Here is a 22,091-nt window from a genome sequence, read left to right on the forward strand (position 1 = left end):
AGGAAACTTTCTGGCAAACAGAGGGACTCTAACAATGTGGTATTGTACAGGCTAACATACCATGGGCATTACTTTTTCAGCTACTGACATTACTACAGCACTTTTTATAAACTTTATCAATAATGAAAAAATTTAAAAATGTACTCACACTGTGTTTAGTTTATAGATGTGTTTAGTTTATAGATAATCAAAAAAGAAGCTTTTGTAATCTTTATGTATAACTTTTACTCGCACAGAAAATTTGGTGCACATAAAAGTAATAGTTGAAATTTCTATTCAGCATAATTAAGATATAACATTTAAAAGAGAAACATTCCATAAAAATTTTGTTTAAAGCAGTCTTATATTTTTGTTTACCAGACATCCAGCAAAAAATCCAAAACTAGCTTAGTAAAAATATAAACCAAATACACACAAACATCAAAATCGATGATCCAGAGGAAAGAGTTTTAAAAAGTTGTGTGTAAAGGGAGTACATTAAATAGGAACAAAGATTGAGAAAATACAGCAAAAGTCTTAGGGGCAGCTAGGATGTCTGGGAAAATCTGAGGTTTAAGACTCTAAAGTAGAATTAAAAGTTAGCTTTTTATAGAATTTGAAAATTTTTGGTTATTTGTAACTATTATGGGATAGACAGTTGAATTGATTAAAAAAAACTTAAATACAAAATCAAACAATTTGGATTAAATTCTTACAAAATCAACCCTAGCTTGTAACAAATTTAAATAGTTATTTAGTAGTTTTTTTAAATCTACAAATTGACTCTTTCTCAGATTTACAACTTTTTGTCAGGCAAATGAGTGGAAGAAAGAGTTCATTGGAACAGATATAGGTCTATCCACGCTAATCTGATTTGCTACCACATTACTGATATATATATTAATGTTAAAACATAACTTTATTCTGCCTTAAATACAGTATTTATTGTTTCAATTTAAAATTGCTACATTCAAATAATGTTTCTATTTATGTATAACTCTGTGGATGCTATGTCAGATTAATTACCAATAATTGCATAATAATAAAAAATTGGCAAATCAATGCAATGGCAATTAAATGATCCTCTTCATTTATAAAGCAGAACAAACAAATACGAGAATATTTTTTGTGAACTTACTCTTCTCATTATGTTTTAATATTTTGATATCACCAATTCCTCGTTCCTTCCATTGTTTTGTGGGACCATCAAAACGGAATAGTTTGGCCCGATGAACAAATATAGGAGTTTCATCTTCTTCACCAGTTTTGACTTCTATTAGGTCAGGCAAAGGTATCACAGGTTCAAAATGTACATCAGGATTTTCTGGTACAGTATCATCTAAATAAAATATGGAGCAGTCAGAAAAATGTATTAAGTGAAAAGTGGAATTAAATTACTAAGTTGCAGGCCGTATTCATCATATGAACAAAATATGAAATTTTTAAATTTTTTTTTTTACAGCTATTAAATTCTAAAGCTAACCAACGTTTTGAGTTTTCTTTTAAAAAGTGGCATTTGTTGACATAAGTAACGCTCTTTCCATTCTATTTCGAGTACGCCAAGCCCATTAAGTATCAATTATCTTAAATGATATATTTAATATTTTTTCACTTTATATTTTTTACTTAACACAAAGATTACGAAGCCACGTATAGAGAAACTAAAACATTGAAGTTGCCAGGTACACAAAACAAAAATACACAGTTACAATAAAATACATAAACAAATAATAAATTTAAGTTAAGTAAAATATGTAGACGAGAAAGAATATTTCAAAAAATTTGATTACACATTAATTTATATTATAACTTATGCGAGGAAACGTAGCTCAACTTTAACACGCCAATTTGCTCATAAACTATCAGCTGGCGCTGACGTTACAGGTCACATGTGTGGGTATTCGTGATCTTCTTCTTGAAGTACAAGTACCCAAGTAAGACTTATTTTTTCTTTAAACAGTGTAACAGTCATCAAAAACAGAGGCTAACTTTAGCGATAATAAAGAGCAGGAATTTGTATTATCTGTTACTGGATAAGAAATTAAAGAAGTTTAAATTAGTTTTAATATCATTCCATAGAAAATTATGTTAACGGACAGAATTTAGCTTCTTATTTTAAGTAGAAATGGTAAAAAGCTTCTTGATATTTAAGTGAATAGAATTTTTTCATACTAACAGGATCTTCAATTTAACACACGGTACCACAGTAAAAACATGAAGAAGAAAAATAATTTCAAACATATTCCATCTGATTAGAAATACAAATTAGCCACTTTATGATTCATTGTAAAACATCATTATTATCAGTCTGTTCTTAAACAATTTTCTTTCTTTCCCATGGAAAGAAAGCACCTTTACTTACTATAACTTAAAAAAATAATTATAAAACTACAAAATTGTCTTATATAGTAAGCAGGACACTCACAACACCAAAGCTTTAATTTCTTATCAAAACTTTACGTTTATTGAAATCATTTTTCAGATGAATTTAACATTTTTAACAAGTAAATATGTGGATCAAATAAATGTATTAATGAAGTTTTAAAAGGCAACAGAATACATAAGATAATAATTATAAATAATATTTTACCACAGAATAATTTCTGCTTGAATTACATAAAAATTAAAATTTAAAAATGGATTTAACTTATTTAATGTGCCTGCATATTTTCTTCTTTTATTGAAACAAGGTTTTATTTGTAGTGGTTATAACCATCTTTTTCATTGAAATCAAAAGAAGTTCCAAGTTAACACTTTTTTAATTAGATAACAGATTCCTTATTGCAGGAATATGGGTCTATATAATATATAATAAGTTAAATAAAATATTTTATTGTTTATTATTTTGGTATTAAATGAAACAAATTATAAAATTAGATTTGACATTTTTTTTAAATGTAATGATATATTTTTTAAAAAGTTATCAGATCTAGAAATTAAGATTTTTATTTTAAAACTGCTTTAAAATGTATATAAAAGTACTCACCTTATAAAAAATAACTTATTTGGAATTCTTTTGTCATACAAAAGAATTTAAATACAGTCAAACTTCCATATAAAAAACTTTAATATTTTGAATTACTCAATACCACGAGCAAATTATCTGAAATTCCTATACAGTTGCTATCTGATAATAAGAAAAAACCTTTTCTTAGTTCAATACATTTTTCAATGACACAAAAAATAAAAAAAAGCAACAATGTGACTTTATGTGGTGAAGAAGTATTGTATCCCAGCAAGGTTTTAAATCAAATTAATTAAATCTAGTAAGACTAACTTTGTGGTAAGTTAAAATCCAAACTGAAACTTTGACGTTAGTGCATGCGCGTCTCCATTTGATAATCTACCCCAAATACTTCTATATTAGTTGGCTTTAAGTATGAGATCCGGATGTAAGATGTTTTGTATGTCTGCTTGTTAATTATTGTTTTGCCAATAAAATATGTTATTAACTAGTGCTGGTATTATCCTGGATCTCTTAAACAGTCACGAACTTTAAGGGGAAAAGATGAATATGGCTTTAGCATAAAACAATTTCGAATTTGGAAAATATAATTGACAAACGATTACCAAGGAAAAAATAATTGAATTTAATATATATTAAATAATATCAAATCACCATTGTGACTGTAAATAAAGCATTCATAATAAATTAATGAGAAGTAAATGCATACTAGGTAAATTTTAAAATGCCAATGCTAGAATTAAAAAAATAAATAAATAATAATAATTCATAAATTTCCCTATTTCCACAATCTCTTTTTGAGATGGTGATATCAAAGTTTAACTGTTTATAACTCCAACTTGAATTTTTCTTAATGCTGTACTTTAGAAAAAAATCTCAATTGAAATAGAAACAAACCATTAGCAGCTTCTCCAGGAGTCTGCAAACTGGAAAAAATAGGTGTTCCGGCTCCAGCAAAACCATGTTTTCCACTAGTTGGAGAAGTGAAAAAACTAGATTGACTAGATTTTTCAGAAGCTAAATCTGTAAAGGAAATTGCACTGACGGAAGAAGAGCCGAAAAACGTAGTTTCTTCAGGCTTAGTATTTTGAGCTTCCTTTTTTTCTGTTTTTTCTTCCTGCTCTTCGATTTCTCCTAAATTTCATAAAAGAAAAGTATTTGTAGTTTATACTAGTTTAAGCTTACTTACAAATACAATGAGATAAAGAATCTGTACGTTTGACATATTGTTGCTAAACATGGCACTTTCAGGTAAGAAATTTAGCGCGGAAGCAGATATAAAATTCTTACTGGGGCGTCATTTTATAAATTTTTATTAGGAGTTAAAACATTTTCCATGCAATTAACACTGGACAAAATACATGTTAATAGAACATCATAACCATGTTTTGTCTTGATTATTCAGAACAAAATTTTTAAAATTTTTTTTAAAAAAATGAAGGAATAAAAGAGCTAACTTCGAAATGCATGTGCATTAAATGATAAAATCGAAACTGTTTATGTGAGCACCGTTACATTTTAAAAAACTATTACAATACAGAGGCGGATCCAGCGGGGGTGGGGGGTCATGATCCCTACCAGAATTGAAAAAAAAATTATTTTTTAATAGTTTACAAAAGAAATAAATTATTTTAAAAATTATTTAAGGGGGCACGCATATCACCTAGGTAGGTCGGAAAAATTAATTTTTTTCTTCATCTAATTATATTCTCCACTGTTTCAAGAATCATAATCCAAAAGATTAAAGCAAAATTCATCACAGTTTCTAAAAAATAAATGAGAAGACTAGCATTAAAAATCCCAACTTTTTTTACTTCAAAAAATATATTAAAAAAAATAATAGTGTGTGTGTGTGTGGGATCTGAGTCTATGACCCCCCCAAAATAAAAATTTCTGGACCCGCCCCTGTTCCAATACTTTGTTTGCAATGGTTTACTCTTTTATTAATGCCAAAAATGAGGTGTAAATGTAAATTATTTTTAACATATGGAGTTGAATTGTTTTATTTATGTTTCGGATTAACTCATTTATGCCTGCAAAAAGCTTTATTTTTGAGTTATGAACTTACCAAGTTCTAACTTTGCGTTAGAAATTGTTGTTTATTGAAATTGAGTGAACTGCAAGTTGTGTAAATCGGAAAGCTTCTTTAAACCTTCTTTCCCAAGAAAGGGGTGAAATTCTACTTAACATAATAAAAATATATTTCCCCCCTACAAAATAAAACTAGTATTCTATAAATTCTAACCATAGAGTTTTAAAATTTATAAAATAGAATGTCAAGAGAACAAATTAGACATGTACCTCTGCATGGCTTAATGGTATCAGTGCATCCCACACAGCCAGTACAAGGTTCTTTATTTTCATATAAATAAAATGTTTTAGGCAACATTAATTTTTCAGCTAGGGCTATTTTTTCTGGACTTGGAAGAGCTTCAAACACTATTTGAACATCTAAAATAAAAGTAAAGAGGTGTTGAGTTAAAATACAATAAATTTTAAATAAACGTTAGCTTGAAAAATTAACAATATAATATTTTTCCTTTAAACTAGTTTTGAATTAATATGAAATGTAGTTCATTAAACTTTTTACATTACTATATTACATAACTTTACCTTACAATTACTTTACCTAAATTTCATTAGTAATTTAAACTTTATTTTTTAAGAAAAATAATAAAACAAGTTATCAAATTTTTTTAAACACGAAAATAACTTTTATTTCATTAATTTAAAAAATTCTAAAAACCATAACATACTTGCAACAAAATTTTAATCATATTTGAAGACATGCTAATACATAAGATAATTATTCCTCCTCCATCATTTCAATTTGTCTTTTAATTTTTTACCAAAGAATTTGATGTAAAAAATCAGATATACATGTTATAATAATTAACAGCTGAAATTTTGTTCAATTTGACTTGAAACACAATTTTTTTTTTAAATAATAGGAAAATATGGTTACAAATTTTTTTTCATTCTCTATTAGTATCTTATTCCTTCAAATAAATAATAGTGTTAAAAAAACTACATTAAATACAAAATTAGTAAGATTAAATTTTTGAAATAAGATTTTTATTGCAACTAAAATATCGATATTTTTTCATTAACATTATGTGTATTCACTGTAATTACTGATCCTAAATAAAATTAAAAATTGTGATATAAATTTTTCTAAGGTCTTGTAAAAGGAAAAACAAAAATTCCATTTATCATTACTCTTTTCACCTTCATACTTCAATCTTTCTTTCTTCATGTGCTTTAAAAGATAAACAAAACGCATAAACAATTTATCCTTTTCTTTAAAAGAAAAACACAGAAGAAAAAAAACATCGCTAACTATACAATACTTTTATCTATGAAGAAATAGTCTTCTACATTTGTACAAAGTCATCATAGTTGTCCAAGGAGAAAAAAACTTGCAAATAGTCACTTTTTAGTAGCTAGTGACAACCTTACTACTGAACAATAATATTTTGCAGACAAAGCAATGCAGCAGTATAGTTACTATATATTCCCGAATATAAATACAAAATTTTTGGAAATTTTCCTTAAAGCTCATGTGGGATAATTGGCTAATATATGGATCAGTTGAAAAAAAAATGCCTAAAAATAATAATTTTATAGAGAAGCACATATACACTATCCTACAATATTGGAAAAGACTCTTTCAGTTTTTGCTTTTTTTTAAATTTCTCAAGAAATATTAAAAGGATTATTTTGTAACTTAAGAGGTGTTTAGTTCAGGTAATTCTTCATACTTAGCAATAAGATTTAAAGCTTTCAGAGGTTTGTAAGACCTACAATAAATTACAAACGAAAACAAGTATTTTTGAACGCCCTATGGCAGAAAATCAAGCAAAAAGCTTGTAATCTGTATAGCTTACTTAAGTAAGTTGTTATTTTGAATAACTACATAAAGGTTTGTAAGTCATCCTGTGGAATTGACACTTAGCACACAATTTTCAATTATCTTTAATTTGTTGCCCTTTAAAATGTCTTCTTGTATTTATCAAAACAAATTTAAAGTTTGGTTTTATTAACATCACCTGTGATAGTCAAACTTGTCTAAAATGAAGATTTTTTTAAATTTGGCTGATCTGGAATTAGTTCTAATTTAAATTTTATTTTATTAACTCTTGTTGCCTACAACCATATTAAGGTTTATAGAGACTTTGCTTTATACTTTACAATATTTTTCGCTACAGAATTAAAGTCTGTTTTATATATAAATTGAATTATTTTTATTTTTGCTAACCTAATATATAAAACTGAAGATAATTAACAATGAATATACAACTAACTAATAATAAAAAAATTCTTTTTAATTAGAGCTAACTTAACTAATTAAGTCAACAAATTACTTGACATAAAATATTTATCCCATGGTAAACTTTTTTGGGGAAAAGTATGCATAGAAACAAATTTAAAATAGCAATAGGAAAAGCCATAAAAAGTAAACGAACCATTATCTTCAGGCTGTGCAGTTTGAGCATTAAAACCTGAAACAAAGAAAAGAAAAACTCATATTTAAACATATATCAATATTTAAAATACAGCAAGAAATTTAAGCATGATGTTATTAAATTTAAAAAATTATTATTTTTTTTAAAAAAAAAAGGGAATTAAAAATAAAATAAAAACTAGTTTACAAGTAACAAAACTTTTAGAAGTTTTGCTTTATCATTATTACAATATCATTATTACATTATTATCATTATTACATTATCATTATTACATTTATCATTATTACTAACATATTTTTCAAAGATAAAATTTAAAAATAAATTATTAATTTCTGTATTACTCATGAATGATATAGCATAACACACATTTATTTATAATAATTTAACATGTAATTAATATAATAATTTAATAATGGCAAAAATAATAATTATTAGAATACTCATCAACAAAATTTAGGATACAAATATTTTTAAAGCAAAAATTTATATAACAATTTACATTCTAGCTGGAGTGGAGAAATACATAAAAAGAAATGTCAGTATATCCTCTAATAAAAGTAAAATATAGTGAGAACAGTAATTGTGATAGTCTTGCTTGCTTTTTCTTTAATCGAAATAGCAATATATATTGATTTGGTTCACAAAATATTATTAGATTAAGGTTTAGCAGAATTAAACATTGGTAAAAAGTATGAAAACTGTTTAAAAATTTTAATTAGGTAATAAATGAAATCAATTAAAAAAAATTTATAACTTAATACATAAAAAAAAAAAACATAAAATTTATAAGATAAACTTAACAAAATTTCTAACAAGCTTACCAAATCCAAACTTCACGCCTGTTCCGAAAACAGGTTTAGAATCAGTGCCACCAAAAGACGTCTGACCAAAAAAGCTATTATTATCAGGTTTTTCTTTAAATGAAAAAGAGAAAGGCGAATTATTTGAGGTTTCTTTAGCTTCTTCTTGTGCTAAAGCTCCAAAACGAGATGAAAGAGATCCTGGAGTGAAATTGGAGTCTACTTTTTTTGGAGTCGTTTCTACTTTGAATGAGAAACTCTTTAATGCATCAGATGAACTATTAGGCTTCTGGTCTTCAACTAAAGAAAGAGCATTGTCAATAGATTGTTTAAATTCCTGAGCTAGCTCTGCAGTTTTGAATCTAATGGCAAACAGTTCTGGTGTAGCTTCATTTTCAGAAAAGTCTGTTGCTGCCCATGTAAGAGATTTATCACCACGCCAATCAAATTTAATATCTTTTGTCAAGGAATGATTTAAGCAAACTTTCAAAACCTAAAAATAAACAATATTTAAATTATTTTTTTAATCTTTAATACTCAATAAATTACATTTTGTAATGATTGCATTATATTTTTAAGTTACTGAAAAAGTATAACTTTGAAATTTTAAGCAAATTTTCCCTAAAGTATATACCTCAATCTTCTAAATCAGGTAGATGAACTATTTTTAGATAGATGAATGCTGTTGACGTTTCCTACTTAGAATTCTGTTCCATTTTATGAATAAAAAAATTATACCAGAAATACCCACAAATATATGTATGTTTTAATACGATAATATTTATGGCAGGGGCAAGCTCAAGTTTTGTGGCACCTTTAATCCTAATATTAAAGTTTCAGGCCCCTTTCATTATCGATACTATTTTTAAAAAAATTATAAAATATATTTTCATAGTTACACTGATCCAAATAGTAATATGGTGGTTAATAACAAATAGTGGGAGGCAAAAACTGATTGTTATAAGGAGGATAAAGACTAATTGTTAATTTCCAAATCAGTCAGCACTTTAAAAATTAACTACACAAACATATCCTGAATAATTAATCTGTTAAGGAATGGAGCGTGAAAATATTCTTTTCAGCTAACAATCAATCCTGTTTAATAATTTCCGTTTCCCAGTCATCGAATTAATCTCAAAATTAGGCGAGGGGAGCAAGGAATATATTCATGAAAATTATATTATATTATATATAACTCTAAACAGTTCAAGATATTATAATTATGGATTGCTGTTGAATTAATTGCAAAAATGTTGAATGGAACAATGCTATAATTACACTTTTTGTGTAATTCGTAGTGAAAACTGATATAGTAAAGAAAAAAAATTATTTTGGAAAAGTGAAATTTAAGCACTTTTTTAAAAACAACTACCGAAAAAAGTACTATAGAGGGCTTTTAAAAAACGAAAATCAAGATGCGCCTTTAAGCACTCTCCTTAAGTTATCCACCCTGTTTTAGCAAAAAGAGTTATGAATAAATACATAATAAAAGGACTATAGCTTGTCATATAACTTTTTAAGAAGATTTCTGAATTATGATTTTTTTTAAGGAGAATAGATAAACAATTTTAGTTTTAATTCTTAGTGAAATTATTGCTAAATCAATTATTAATCACATTTTTTTCTTAATCATAAAATATGCACTTGTGTACTATTATCATTAAATGGGAGGTTTATGTTATTTTAAATAGAGACTCTTAGTAAGAAAAGACCCATACAATCGGAATTCCTATGTCCTCAGGACCCCTAATTTCTTAAATCTAGCAAAATCACTGTACAAATACATTAAGTCCTTTTTTTGTGAAACAATATGAAGAATAAAACAGATACTTAACAATAAGTTATCACTTATGAATATTATAATCATATAATTTTTTAATTTTAAATTTTATAAAATATTACCTGCTCTCTGCGCATCAATAAACGTGTTTTTTTGGTCTTATCATCCAACAATATTTTTACATCACCAAGACCTCGTTCTTTCCATTCTCCATCACAAAATCGGTAGAGCTTTGCTCTTTGAGTGAATAAGGCATTTTCACTTTCTTCTCCTGTTTTAACTTCAACCTTTGAAAAATATTCAGAAATAAAATAAACAGATTAGTTAGGTGTAAGGTCATCCTCGTAAAAGATAGTTATTAATTTAAAAAACTAATCAATTGCTATTTCAGTAATTCAATTATTCAAACTATTTAAAAACAGATACATTTAAGAAAGCGATAATTATTACACTATGGATGGGTGGTCTAATGTAATAACAAGCGTCCTTAAACCGGAAGAAATTTAGAAAATTTCCGGTGTATCCCTTCGCTTATGTTATGACTATGAGGCGATGTATGAACAAGCCTAATATTTTATGCAGTTTTGTTATTGTAATTTGGGTTCAAATCTAAACCTAATTGTACCATTCATAAGAGCTTTCAGAAATGTATTGATTCTCAGAGGTCGTAAGGCCAAAAAAAATTTTGGAAAGTTAATGTCTCATTGTGAATAATTCTTAAGGCTTGCCATGTTTTGTATTTTATCCCTCATTTGGCTACATTTGAATAAAATGTCGCCAAAAATATCTTTTTAAGATAGCCTAATTAGAAAATATTCTAATGATTATAATATTAATATGATAATGCTGAAATTTAAAGGCTGAAAGAAAGAACTCGGTACATGTGAAATACTACAAAAGATATGATGCAATAATATGATGGCACGTTTCTTCAATCTGCGGCGTAAAAATATATCGGAAGCAGTAACCCGCAAGTCTTGAAAGAGCAATTTTACCACTAGCGCCACCACCCTTAGCTTTACACGATCACCCATCCATAACCATGCATTGCAAGTTTTGCAGCAATAGGGCTACAGCTTATTTTTACTGACATTAGGAGGCCATTTCCAAATTCCACTTTCTGTTCACCAGTACTACAGTCAGTTTTCCTTTTGCTCAAAAGATCACAAAACCATAGAATGAGCCGCGGTGGCTCAGGGAATAGAGCGCTCGCCTTTCAATGAGGTGACCAGAGTTTGAATCCCAGAGATGACTGAAACCAATTCTGCACCCAGTTTGCACCACCCACAGTGCTGATGTAAAATATACTCAGTGGCAGACAGATCATGGATTACCGTCAGGATAACCGTGGAAGATTTTTGTGGTTTTTCCCTCGCAAATGCGGATTCATTCCATTAAAAAGTCCTGAATGCAAATTTCTCTTAATACTTGATTCAGAAGTTCTCTTGTAAATAATCCATAGATTAACAATTTCTAAATAACCAATATGGTTTCACATATTTCTCAGCGTTAATTATTTGCAAATAAATTTTCTTGCATTTATAGTACTTTTTGTATTAGTTTAGGAGACAATCGGTTTAATAATGAAAAATTTAAAAAAAAAAAGAAAAAAAAAATAGTTTCACACAAAACTTTACGCATTTTAGATTTAGCACGAATGGACACATAAATTTTAGACTATTTGGAAACACAATTACATTTTGTAACACATCTTTGTAATTATTTTTTTCACTATCTTTAAGCTAATGAGCCTTCATCATTATTATACATGAGGGTATCAAATACAAAGCTGGAAGCCCAAAATATAAAAATTAAGGACCAAATTGCCTCTAAATTTAAGGAGGCTGATACTTTAATGGGTGCAATTTCTAGAATACCAACATGGCTTTGAAAGACATACAATTAGTAATAGTTTCAGCAGTTCCTGCACTTAGAAAGAAATCTATTTAACAGAACTCAGATTTAAAAAAAAAAAGTATGCAAAAAATTCTTGTTATATAACAAAAGTAGGAGAAAATAGTATAAATAAGGTAAATCGTCAAGTAGTAGCAAAATGCGAGGAATGATCCCTTGAGAAAATCAGTAGAGTAGGATATAGTGATGGAGGGAGAAAAGAGCTTTTATACATTTCTCCCACATGGAATGTTCTATACCATCAAGTCAAGGGTAATTGTCTCTAACAATGGAAGTAAACCAATACCATACTTGACACGCTATAAAGACTTAGGCGTTCATTTTGCTATATACTTTGTTTCATGACACATAACAAAATTTCTGAATTTGAAAATTCTTCAATTCCTTTCCTGATAAATAATATTTATTCTTACTGTTAGCTTCAACAAAAATTTGGAAAATACAAATATTTCAGGACATTTACTGAAATTTTTAATAATTAAAGGCACTTAAAAAAAAAAAAAAAAAAAGAAATTAAGGACAACTTTGAGCTTTGCATTTACTACACTAAATAATAACAATAAAAAACAGTCATTGTAGCCACTGATATCATAACACATTATTGGATTGCTAAAAAAATATTAAATGGAATTTACTAGAGACCTTATTCAGTTTTTCAAACTAAATGAAATAATTTTCTTATTTACCTTTAAATCATTGAAGAAAAAAATGTAATAAATATATGCATAGTCAAAACACATCTGGTCTACAAGTCTCTGGGAAGACTAAAACTTGAATAGCACACTCAAACACACAATGAATAAACATAAGTTTACACTTGGTTTAATGACATTTTAAGGGCTAGGGGTCCACAGTGTCTTTTTTTAATCATTATCTATTAAATCTTGATTAATTAAAAATTAGCTCGAGTCAGCTAAACATGAATATTATTTTTTTATGATATTTTTTACGTTTTTATTTCATTGAGTTTCCAAGATTTTAAAGAGATCTGTTGCATTTATAAGCTTTTTTACTTACTTTAGGAGGTAGTGGAATCACAGGCGAGAAGTAAATGTTATCAGCATCAGAGGCTACAACTTCATCATCCTCATCAACATCAGATGGAGCAGCAGGCGAGCGCGGAGATTTGGGTGTCTTGGTAGGACTACGAGGCCTCACACCACTAAAGTTGAACTCATACTTTTGAGGACTGCCGAAACGAAATTCTACAGATTCTGGATCAGATGGTTCAGGTTTCTGGGATGCAAGAGAACCAAAAGAAAAGTTTGTTGCTGCAGATGATCCAAACACATATGTAGGAGCTGCAGAAACAGGTGGTAGGGAGATATTTGCAGATGGTTTTTGAGTTGCTCCTCCAAACACAGCCGGAGAAGAAGTTACCGGAAGAGTAGGCTTAAAGCCAGTAACCTGATCAGTTTTAGTAAGTGCAGATTGTCCAAAAGTAAATGTAGATGGCTGAATAGCAGGTTTACTACCAAATAAAAAACCATTTCCTGAAGCTGGTAAGCCAAATGAAAAAGCAGAACTTGGAGAACTAAATTGAAGTTTTGATTGTGAATTAGGCATTTTTTCAGAAGAATCAACAGATCCAGGCTTAGGTGTCTCACAAGATTGACATAAATTTTTATCAGATGTATTCCTTATCATACATGTTTGACAAACCCATGATCCTGGAGGTGGTTTAAACAATTCTGATAAAGGTTTATTGTTTTTTTCTGATTCATCAGTTCCGATTTTTGTGCAAGATATGCCAGGCTTAGCAGATTCACATGACTTGCACATTAAGTCTGTTGATTGATTTCTTACGTAACATTGAGAGCATTCCCAAGAGCCAGCAGCAGGTTTAAAGAGTTCAGATAAAGATTTTTGGTTATCAGGCTTTTGGGTTTCAGCAACTGAAATAGCATTTTTATATGGAGTTTTACAATAGATACAAGATGACTGATTTGAGTTATTTTTGTGGCACTTAGAACACTGCCATGAATCTGGTGATGGCTCAAAAAGTTTATCAAAAGCATCTCTGTTTCCTATGCATAAATCTTTGGATTCATTTTGGCATTTCTCAAACACATTGAAAAATTGCTTTGCAATGTCAACAGATTTGAATCTTGCAGCTAATTTTTCTTGGCTCAAATCACCCTCCGAATAATCTTGAGCAAACCAAACCCATGCTTTGTCATTTTTAGGCAGAGGTTCAAGTTTCATTTCTGGAAGAATGTAGTGATTAGCACAAATTTTTAAAACTTGATCTCTACGCATTAAAATTCTATACTTTTGACTGTCTTTTATACACAAAATTTTTAATTCACCAGTTCCTCGTTCTTTCCATTCCTTTGTTTGCAAGTCATACCTAAACAGTTTTGCTCTTTCACAAAATTTTACTTCTTCTCCTTCTTCGCCAGTTTTAAGTTCAACAAGAGCAGGCAAAGGCACAACAGGTTTAAATTCAGCTGTTGGCACAAACTCTTCTGGTGCACCATCATTGCTTTTTGTAGAAGTGCTTAAATTTGAAACTATAGGAGAGAAAGACTGAGAGCTCCCTTTATCAGTAGGGTGTGTAAAAGATGAGGCTGAACTACTGACCGGAGCATCATTAGGATTAAACACAAATGTTGGAGCTACATTTTGCACCATTGATTGAAGCTTAGAAAGACTTGAAACAGAATCAGAAGGCTTTTGCGATTGTGCATTCACTGTTGGTGTCCAAGAGGCTTGCAATTTAAATGAGAAATCAGGCTGTTGATTTGTAAATGGTGTATTAGATACATTGGTATTTATATCAGTCATTTTGAATGAGAAGTTGGAAACTTGATCAATTTTTGTGATTGCTGGCTGAGTATTAGACAAAGGAAAACCAAAACCCTTAAAAGGTGCATTTGAAGCAGTTTTAGTTTCAACTTCAGACAATTTCTCACTAGAACTATCCGAAGGCTTTAAAACTGCAGGAGGGGGCGAAGTAAACGAGAAACCAGAGAAGGGACTGGATTTAGCATTACTCACTTTCGTAACTTGAGGTCCATCTTTAGATTTTGTCGAAACAACTAATATTTCTCTTTCTTTAGGATCTGGATCATTTACTTCATGAATAGTTGGAGAAGAGGAAAAAGTGAAACCACCAAATACACTTTTTGGAGGATTTTCAGTTTCTGCAGTTTTATTTACAGACGCTGAAGAGCCAAATGTAAATTGGGTAGAGCTGGAACTTTTTACGGACGTAACTGGTATTCCAGAAGAAGGAAGAGACACAACTGGTGAAGTGATTACATTAGTGAAAGTAGGTTTTTTGGTCTCGCAAGCTTCACAGTATTGCATGTCAGCAGAATTACTAATATAACAGGTTGGACATGACCATGATCCAGATTTGTGGGAAAATTTACTAGCAAATGGTTTAGATCCAGGAGAACTGCTAGTTGAAGGATTATTTGGACTAGTTATAATCTTTGCACTACTATTTTTTACTAATCTAATTGCTTTCTCAAAAGCTTCTTTATATGCTAAGGCGAGCTCTGATGTTTTAAATCGGATACAAAACTGTTCCGGTTTAAGTTCTTCATCAGCAAAATCTTGAGCAACCCATGTCCAAGCACGATCAGATGTTTTCAAAGGTTTAATTTCCATGTCAGGAAGAATATAATGGTTAGCACAAACTTTTAATACCTAAAAATAATTAATGAAAAAAATAAGCATAATTATATGAAATGAATATTGTATAAGCTGCATTATTAAAAAGTCAATGGTTAGTCTATTGAATATCTCAGTAACAAAATAAAATTATGGTAAAAATTCAACTATTTGGTCTAATGTGGTGATAGGATAGGTCATATTCGTCTTAGATAAGATAGAATTCTGCTTCCTACCACCTCTCATTTAATTAAAACAAACATGATTCACATTTAAGAGAAATACATGTTACACATTTTAAGATGTGCAACAGGTAATAACTAGTGTCAACTGCTAAATTCAAAAATTATTAATGTTAAAACACTTATTGTTCTTTAACAAACTACACTAATGTAAGCAAGTCAACTGCTCCACTTTCTGCCAAAGTTTTAATAAATTGGTAGCGAATTAAATAATAAAAACTCGAATAAGTATAATTACGCCTTTAAAAGTGTTTTCACGAGATAACAGCAATAAAGTTGCATTTCATTTCAGACCTTGAATTTTTGATATATAGTGGTGGAAAAATTAGTTAAAATAAAAAATACTAAACTAAAAATAACTTAAATTTCAGTATCATTAATAGATTTTTTTTTACCAAGCGAAGCAAATTGGCATCTCTACTCATGTGAAAAGTTTAATTTTACATTTTTTACATCTTATATGAAATTTTCATAGGACACACAGATATTAGGAGGTTGAAAGCTGATCACTGCCCTTGTCTTTATTGTTTTTTCGTCCTCCACAAAATGAATTTTACAAATCACTGGTTTCAACATTAATCATTTTTATTGGGTGTCACGTCGATTCAGAGTAAGCGATTAATTGTGGGACAATTCATCAAGGGGATACTTTATCGTGGGCACAATTTGTCTTGGAAATATGAGCGATAGTTGCATCAAATCAGCCGAATTTATGCTCGTTGTTTATCTCTTTGTAAGTCACAGATGACTTTACAAAAATTCAATGCCAGGCATTCATCGAGAGAGTTAACATAACATGACTTGTCAGAAAAAGTTTTTCTCACGGGAGAAGCCAGTTTCTTCTAAACTTTAAAGAACTACTTATACAACAATTGCTGCAATATGCTTAGTAATCTGTAATTGGTCAATGGCACTGAATCCTGATGCTTAAAGGATGAAATTTGACCAAAATTCACTCTCTCTCACTTCTGTTCTAAAATTACCGTCATGCAAGTTAAAAAAAATTTTTTTTTACAGAATCTCTTTTACCCTCCACATTAATTTTAGTCCTTATATTGAATTTGGTGTCATTTCAACAGTTAGATTGGGAATATTATGTTTTTGAGTAGGCTCAGTACAATTATCAAAGTCATCTGAAAATTTTTAAAGGAATATGTTCAATATAACTTTCAAAAACCCATCTTTTAACACATGCTTCATTATTCAATAGAAAAACTATAATCATTTCAAAAAATATGTAGACTTGAAATTTACCTGATCTCTTCTCATTAAAAGTCGAACTCTTTGGCTTTCTTCATGATGCAAAAGTTTTATTATTCCTACACCTCGTTCTTTCCATTCTTGATCAACAAACCTGTACAATTTAGCTCGATCTTCAAACAGCACCTTTAAAAATGAAAAGTTACTGGTTACATAAATTAACATAGGTGAGGAAATTAATGCATGAATTACAATAATATCAAATAAATTCAAAATTTCAATTCTAATAATTAAAAAAAAAAACAATGCATACCACTTCATTTTCTTCTCCCGTTTCTACAACTACTTCATCAGGCAGAGGAATTAAAGGTTTGAAATCACCCATAACTTCTCTTTCAATATCATGTCCGTCAACCTCACTGCCAGCATTTTCACTATCACATCTGGAGCGTTCCGATTTCACCTGTTCGGGTGACTTTGCAACACTGCTAAATAAATTCGAAGTGATTGTGGTATTGGTAGCAGAAGATAGAATGTAATTGCTTAATGGAGAGCTTCCAGAGGTTGTAGTGGAAAGCAGATTCCTTAAAGTTGGTTGGGATGTTACAGCAGAGCTAGAGATTGGTGATGTGGATTGTTGAATTAGATGAGAAGCAGTTCCAAATGGACCTGCAGGAGGAAGAGGAATTTGAAATTGGTGGGGTGCCACCCCAACTGGCTTAGTCCAAGGACTTGATGGAATAGTTGATCTAGAAGTTTGTACAAGTGATGAAGGTTGTGGAAGATTAATTGCAGCTGGTGGTAATGTAGCTGGGTGAGGAATGTTTGTTACATTGCTTAAAATAGGAGCAGGGGGTTTAACCATGGCAGATGAGACATGAAAATGAAATTGTGGGAGTTGCTGACCTTCACTGAAGGGTAAACTTTGACCAGGTGGTGGATAAAACTGAGATCTCTCAGGTATAGCAGCAGGTGGCAGCATTGCATGGGGAGGATATTGGTAATTGTAATGAGCTAAAGAAGGAGGAGGACCAGGAGGTAAAGACGGTGGTACTACATAGTTCAATGGAGCAGTGGCTTCTGGGACCATACGAGATTGTGGATTGTAATTGTAATCTTGCATTCTATATTCCTCATTGTTCTCCTCATAATACTCAAGAAGGGCATTAGGATCAAAATTTTCAAATTCATTATCACCTTGACCTTTCAAATAACTCGGATTTTTTGCTGCAGTCTTAGGATGAGTTCTAATATCAGATAATTTCAATTCTTCGAATTGTTTCTAAAATGGAAAATGTACAATAATTTAAAAGAGTTAATAATATTAAAATTGAATCACAGATGAAGACTAATTTAATATTTTTAAACGAGAGTATCATTATAATTAAGATTTAGTGAAATTTAATGTAAATTGTTGTCATGCAGCTATTTATAATTAAAGCAATAAAGAGTGTCACATTATCATTTTAATATTTGCCAAATATTAATAATGTTTTAAATTTTATAACTGCACACGAACACTAGAACTTAAGAATGATTTCAAATTATTTCTAATAACTGCATTGCTATTTCTGTAAAATATAAAAGACACACTCAAAAGCAAAATCTCTCTTCTCCTTCATAGAATTATTAAAAGAAATCTAGGAAAGAAAATGCATTTCAAAACAATTAACATTTAAGGTACGTACATAAATATTTATATAAAAAAATTTTATTAAAATTTAAAATATTTTTTTATTTGCTAATTGCAATAATCCAAGATTAGAATTTTTTTTTAAATTAAAAAGAAATAATCGAGGGAATCCTTAATTGTACAAATCAATTGCACAAATGCTTTGATCACATCATTTTACTCAAATAAAAGATTTTTTTAATCTTTATTAAATTGAGTAAACAGTACATGTAAATTATTTATTAACTTGCATATTAATAGAAAATCATGCTTCAATTTGCATGGCTACATAGCAATTTGCATTACCTTAGTTAAATTAGCAGCTCTTAAATTGGAAATTAAAATTTAAAAAAAAAAAAAAAAACTTTATTGCTGATTTTTTTATGTTTAGTTATTTTTTTCTACCATTTTTTACTTACTGAATATAGGCAAAACTATATCACAATCTTGGTATAAAGGCTAGCTTAGCTGCCAACATTCAAAGGAAAATATTTAGTAGTTCTTATGAAATATAAATATAATGATAACTATTGTGTAATACTTAAGATATTTTAAACACAGGAATTTTCAAAAATTTTCTGGTCAATAGTTACAAAAACTACACTCCACTAATAACTATAAATTGAAATTGACTGAAATATTTTCTATTTTATGATTGACTTAAAATGAACTTGGTGGAAATATATTGTTCTTATTTCGTTATTTTACATTTATTTTTAAATTTATAAATTTCAATAACATATATTGAAATTATTTAGAAATAGTTACAACATACTCTTCAATGAAAACTTTAGAATATAAAAAAAGGTAAGCTTCAAACTAATTATATTAAGTACAGTTTACTTAATTATTTAGCAGTTAAACTTATTTAAATAATCAACCAAAGAACAAATTAAGATAGTAAAAAACAATCTTGATAGGGATTTTTTTCAATTTTAGGGAATTTTCTGAAATGCACAAAAACTAGGAGAATTTTTAATTAAACCTGCTCACCAGGAGAAACTGGCAAAATCAAGTAGAGTTGGCAGGTATGGGTTAGATAATGCCGAAATCAAAATGCACTAATGCTTGATTAGTTTTAAATTATGCACAAGCAATATTAGTTCAAAAACAGAGTCTTACAAATATACATTTGAAGGCTTTCAATAAATTTAGTGCTTAATGGCTTTATAATATTTATTTGCTAATTAACAAACAGGATGTTAATCATCATAAAGAATTTGCTAATTCAAAATTTAAGATAGAAATAATTTGAAAGATTTTGTAAACATAGAAAAATAAATTATACCATGAAATATCAAACACAGTGAATTATTTAATAACTAGAAAAATACCTTTAAATCAGATAGAACTTCATTATTCTTTTGCAAAGCTTCAAGTATTGACTTGTTTGTTTCAAGCAATGATTTACTTTGTTCCATAACTGATTTAATAACAGTATCTTGATTCAAAGCTAAAGCCCTAATTTGAGCATCTAATCTTTCAGGACTTGGTTTAGAGTGCTGAAAATGTAAAAAAAGGCATATTTGTATAGATCTTGAAGTACATATGTAATGTTGTAAAATATTCAGCAGTTTTTGATTATCCTTTTAAAATAAATATTTTTGGAAATCACTAAATAAATTAAACAATTATGGTAGATTAGTATCCAATGATCAACACACAACGTGACGATAGATTGAATATATACACTTATTATTACTTAAGTTATTGAGTTCATGGATAATTTCAACTTTGCATGTCATCACTGTAAGTCTAAATAACAGAGAAAGACAAAAGAATCTTTATCACTCCCTTGGTTGTTATCAAATTAGCCCTATTTTTAAATTTAAGAAGAAATTAAACTGGAAATTTTAATAAGAAAACATAGACTAAATATATAAGCAAAAAAAAAAGAAAGAAAGAAAGACAGGGGTTGCCAATATAGACCACCATGAATACCAATGCTATTCAACTGCAAATTTATTCCAGCATATATAGCAACTATTTTAAACTTTCCAGTAAATTTAAATTGGTCCAAATCTTTATTTTTACGAAAAGATTTTCAATACTTATCCAATTTACGATAACTGGATGTAGCAGACAAAGAAATGGAAATATATACAAATCATCTTGAATTAAGCAATGGTTTTAAATTACGCTTAGGAGATACTGAAAATACGAATATCTAGAATGGATTATCACACCATTAGACCATCGAAAATGAAGGTCAACAATAAAATCTAATTCAATAAAGTTTGTCATTTGATACACATAAAAGTGTACTCTCTTAATAGACACGTATGTATGTGCCGGACACAGACACAACCCTAAAGAGGATGCTTGGGGCATAATAACTTTCTGCAATGAGGATTGCTTATAAATTTTTTATACTTATAATAGTGTTAACTGCTTGAAAACACCAAAAATTTCATAAATACTGATGTTATTTTATATCCATGATGCTTGCAATGATGTCTTAATTAATGTCTTAATGTTTATTGTCTCAAATGTCTAAAATGCACATGACAAAGCCTTTTCAAGCAATTTTTATTTTTGAACATACCGCTCACCTCATAATTATTGCATTTGGGGGAGTCTACTTTATGATACCACTTTCCAAAAACAATTAGGCCGTCTTTCTATTTACAATACTATATTCATAAACAAATAAATAAAAAATAAAATAAATAAAAATAATAAGTTGTTAAAAAATGAATTACCGTTTGACAATCACTATTAGTATAAGCCAGTTTAGAGCTGCTGGACATAAATTTAGATGAAGGTTTAGGAGTGCTTTGCTTATTCATAATAAAACTATTTGGGGTGGCATAAAAAGAACTGCTTAGAGTAGTACCAGCATCACATGCATCTAATTCATCAGGATCATCAGAAGTACCATTACCTAAGAGGACAAAATAAATAAAAACAGAAAGTATGACTCACAGAATATTACCCGAGCTATAGTATTACAATTCTCAGAAATAAATTACTAAAACAATGTTTTTACAATTTATTAAAGTAATAGAAAAAAATTTAACATTTAAACACTGTAGTTAAATACTTTAAAGTTATATAAATTTAAGGGTTTAAGAATCACAGTCAGACTTTAATTTTCTTCCACTAAGTCTGTCAATGAAGAACATTAAAAATTTATATTCCTCAACATTATTTTAATTTTGCAATTTGGAAGTCAATAGCAGACAACGTGACAAAAAGAGATAATTCAAAATCAGAATTCGAACATTGTAACAACATGAAAACACCGGAAAGAAAAACCATGTTAAAGGAGCCGAAAAATGATAAATAACTGCTGATAAATTATAAACTAACGATGCAAAATTATGATCGTATCGTCACAAATCGAACGCTTCAAAAAAAAGTGATGGTTTAAATTTGAAACTCTTATGGCGTAACAATAGAATGTATTAAATATATAGGAATCAATTTGAAAAACCATAAGTAAGCGGTTT

At 29.0% G+C, this 22,091-nt stretch overlaps 1 protein-coding gene across 1 annotated transcript in view; it reads right to left on the reverse strand.

The window, feature by feature from the left end:
- Nucleotides 1-22,091, reverse strand: part of LOC107438605 (nucleoporin 358) — a 54,269-nt gene that overhangs the window by 8,071 nt on the left and 24,107 nt on the right. Inside the window, exons 19-29 of the mRNA XM_087165875.1 lie at nt 21,342-21,523; nt 19,974-20,141; nt 17,281-18,249; nt 17,022-17,153; nt 12,922-15,561; nt 10,113-10,277; nt 8,232-8,703; nt 7,411-7,446; nt 5,246-5,395; nt 3,842-4,078; nt 1,118-1,318 (exon numbers count right to left, since the gene is read on the reverse strand). Coding sequence (XP_087022001.1) covers nt 1,118-1,318; nt 3,842-4,078; nt 5,246-5,395; nt 7,411-7,446; nt 8,232-8,703; nt 10,113-10,277; nt 12,922-15,561; nt 17,022-17,153; nt 17,281-18,249; nt 19,974-20,141; nt 21,342-21,523 — 5,352 coding nt within the window. The remainder of the gene's footprint in view (nt 1-1,117; nt 1,319-3,841; nt 4,079-5,245; nt 5,396-7,410; nt 7,447-8,231; nt 8,704-10,112; nt 10,278-12,921; nt 15,562-17,021; nt 17,154-17,280; nt 18,250-19,973; nt 20,142-21,341; nt 21,524-22,091) is intronic.

The sequence above is a fragment of the Parasteatoda tepidariorum genome, chromosome 6 (assembly GCF_982258835.1).
Source record: "Parasteatoda tepidariorum strain Cologne lab strain chromosome 6, Ptep-v5.0, whole genome shotgun sequence".
In the NCBI taxonomy this organism is placed as follows: domain Eukaryota; kingdom Metazoa; phylum Arthropoda; class Arachnida; order Araneae; family Theridiidae; genus Parasteatoda; species Parasteatoda tepidariorum.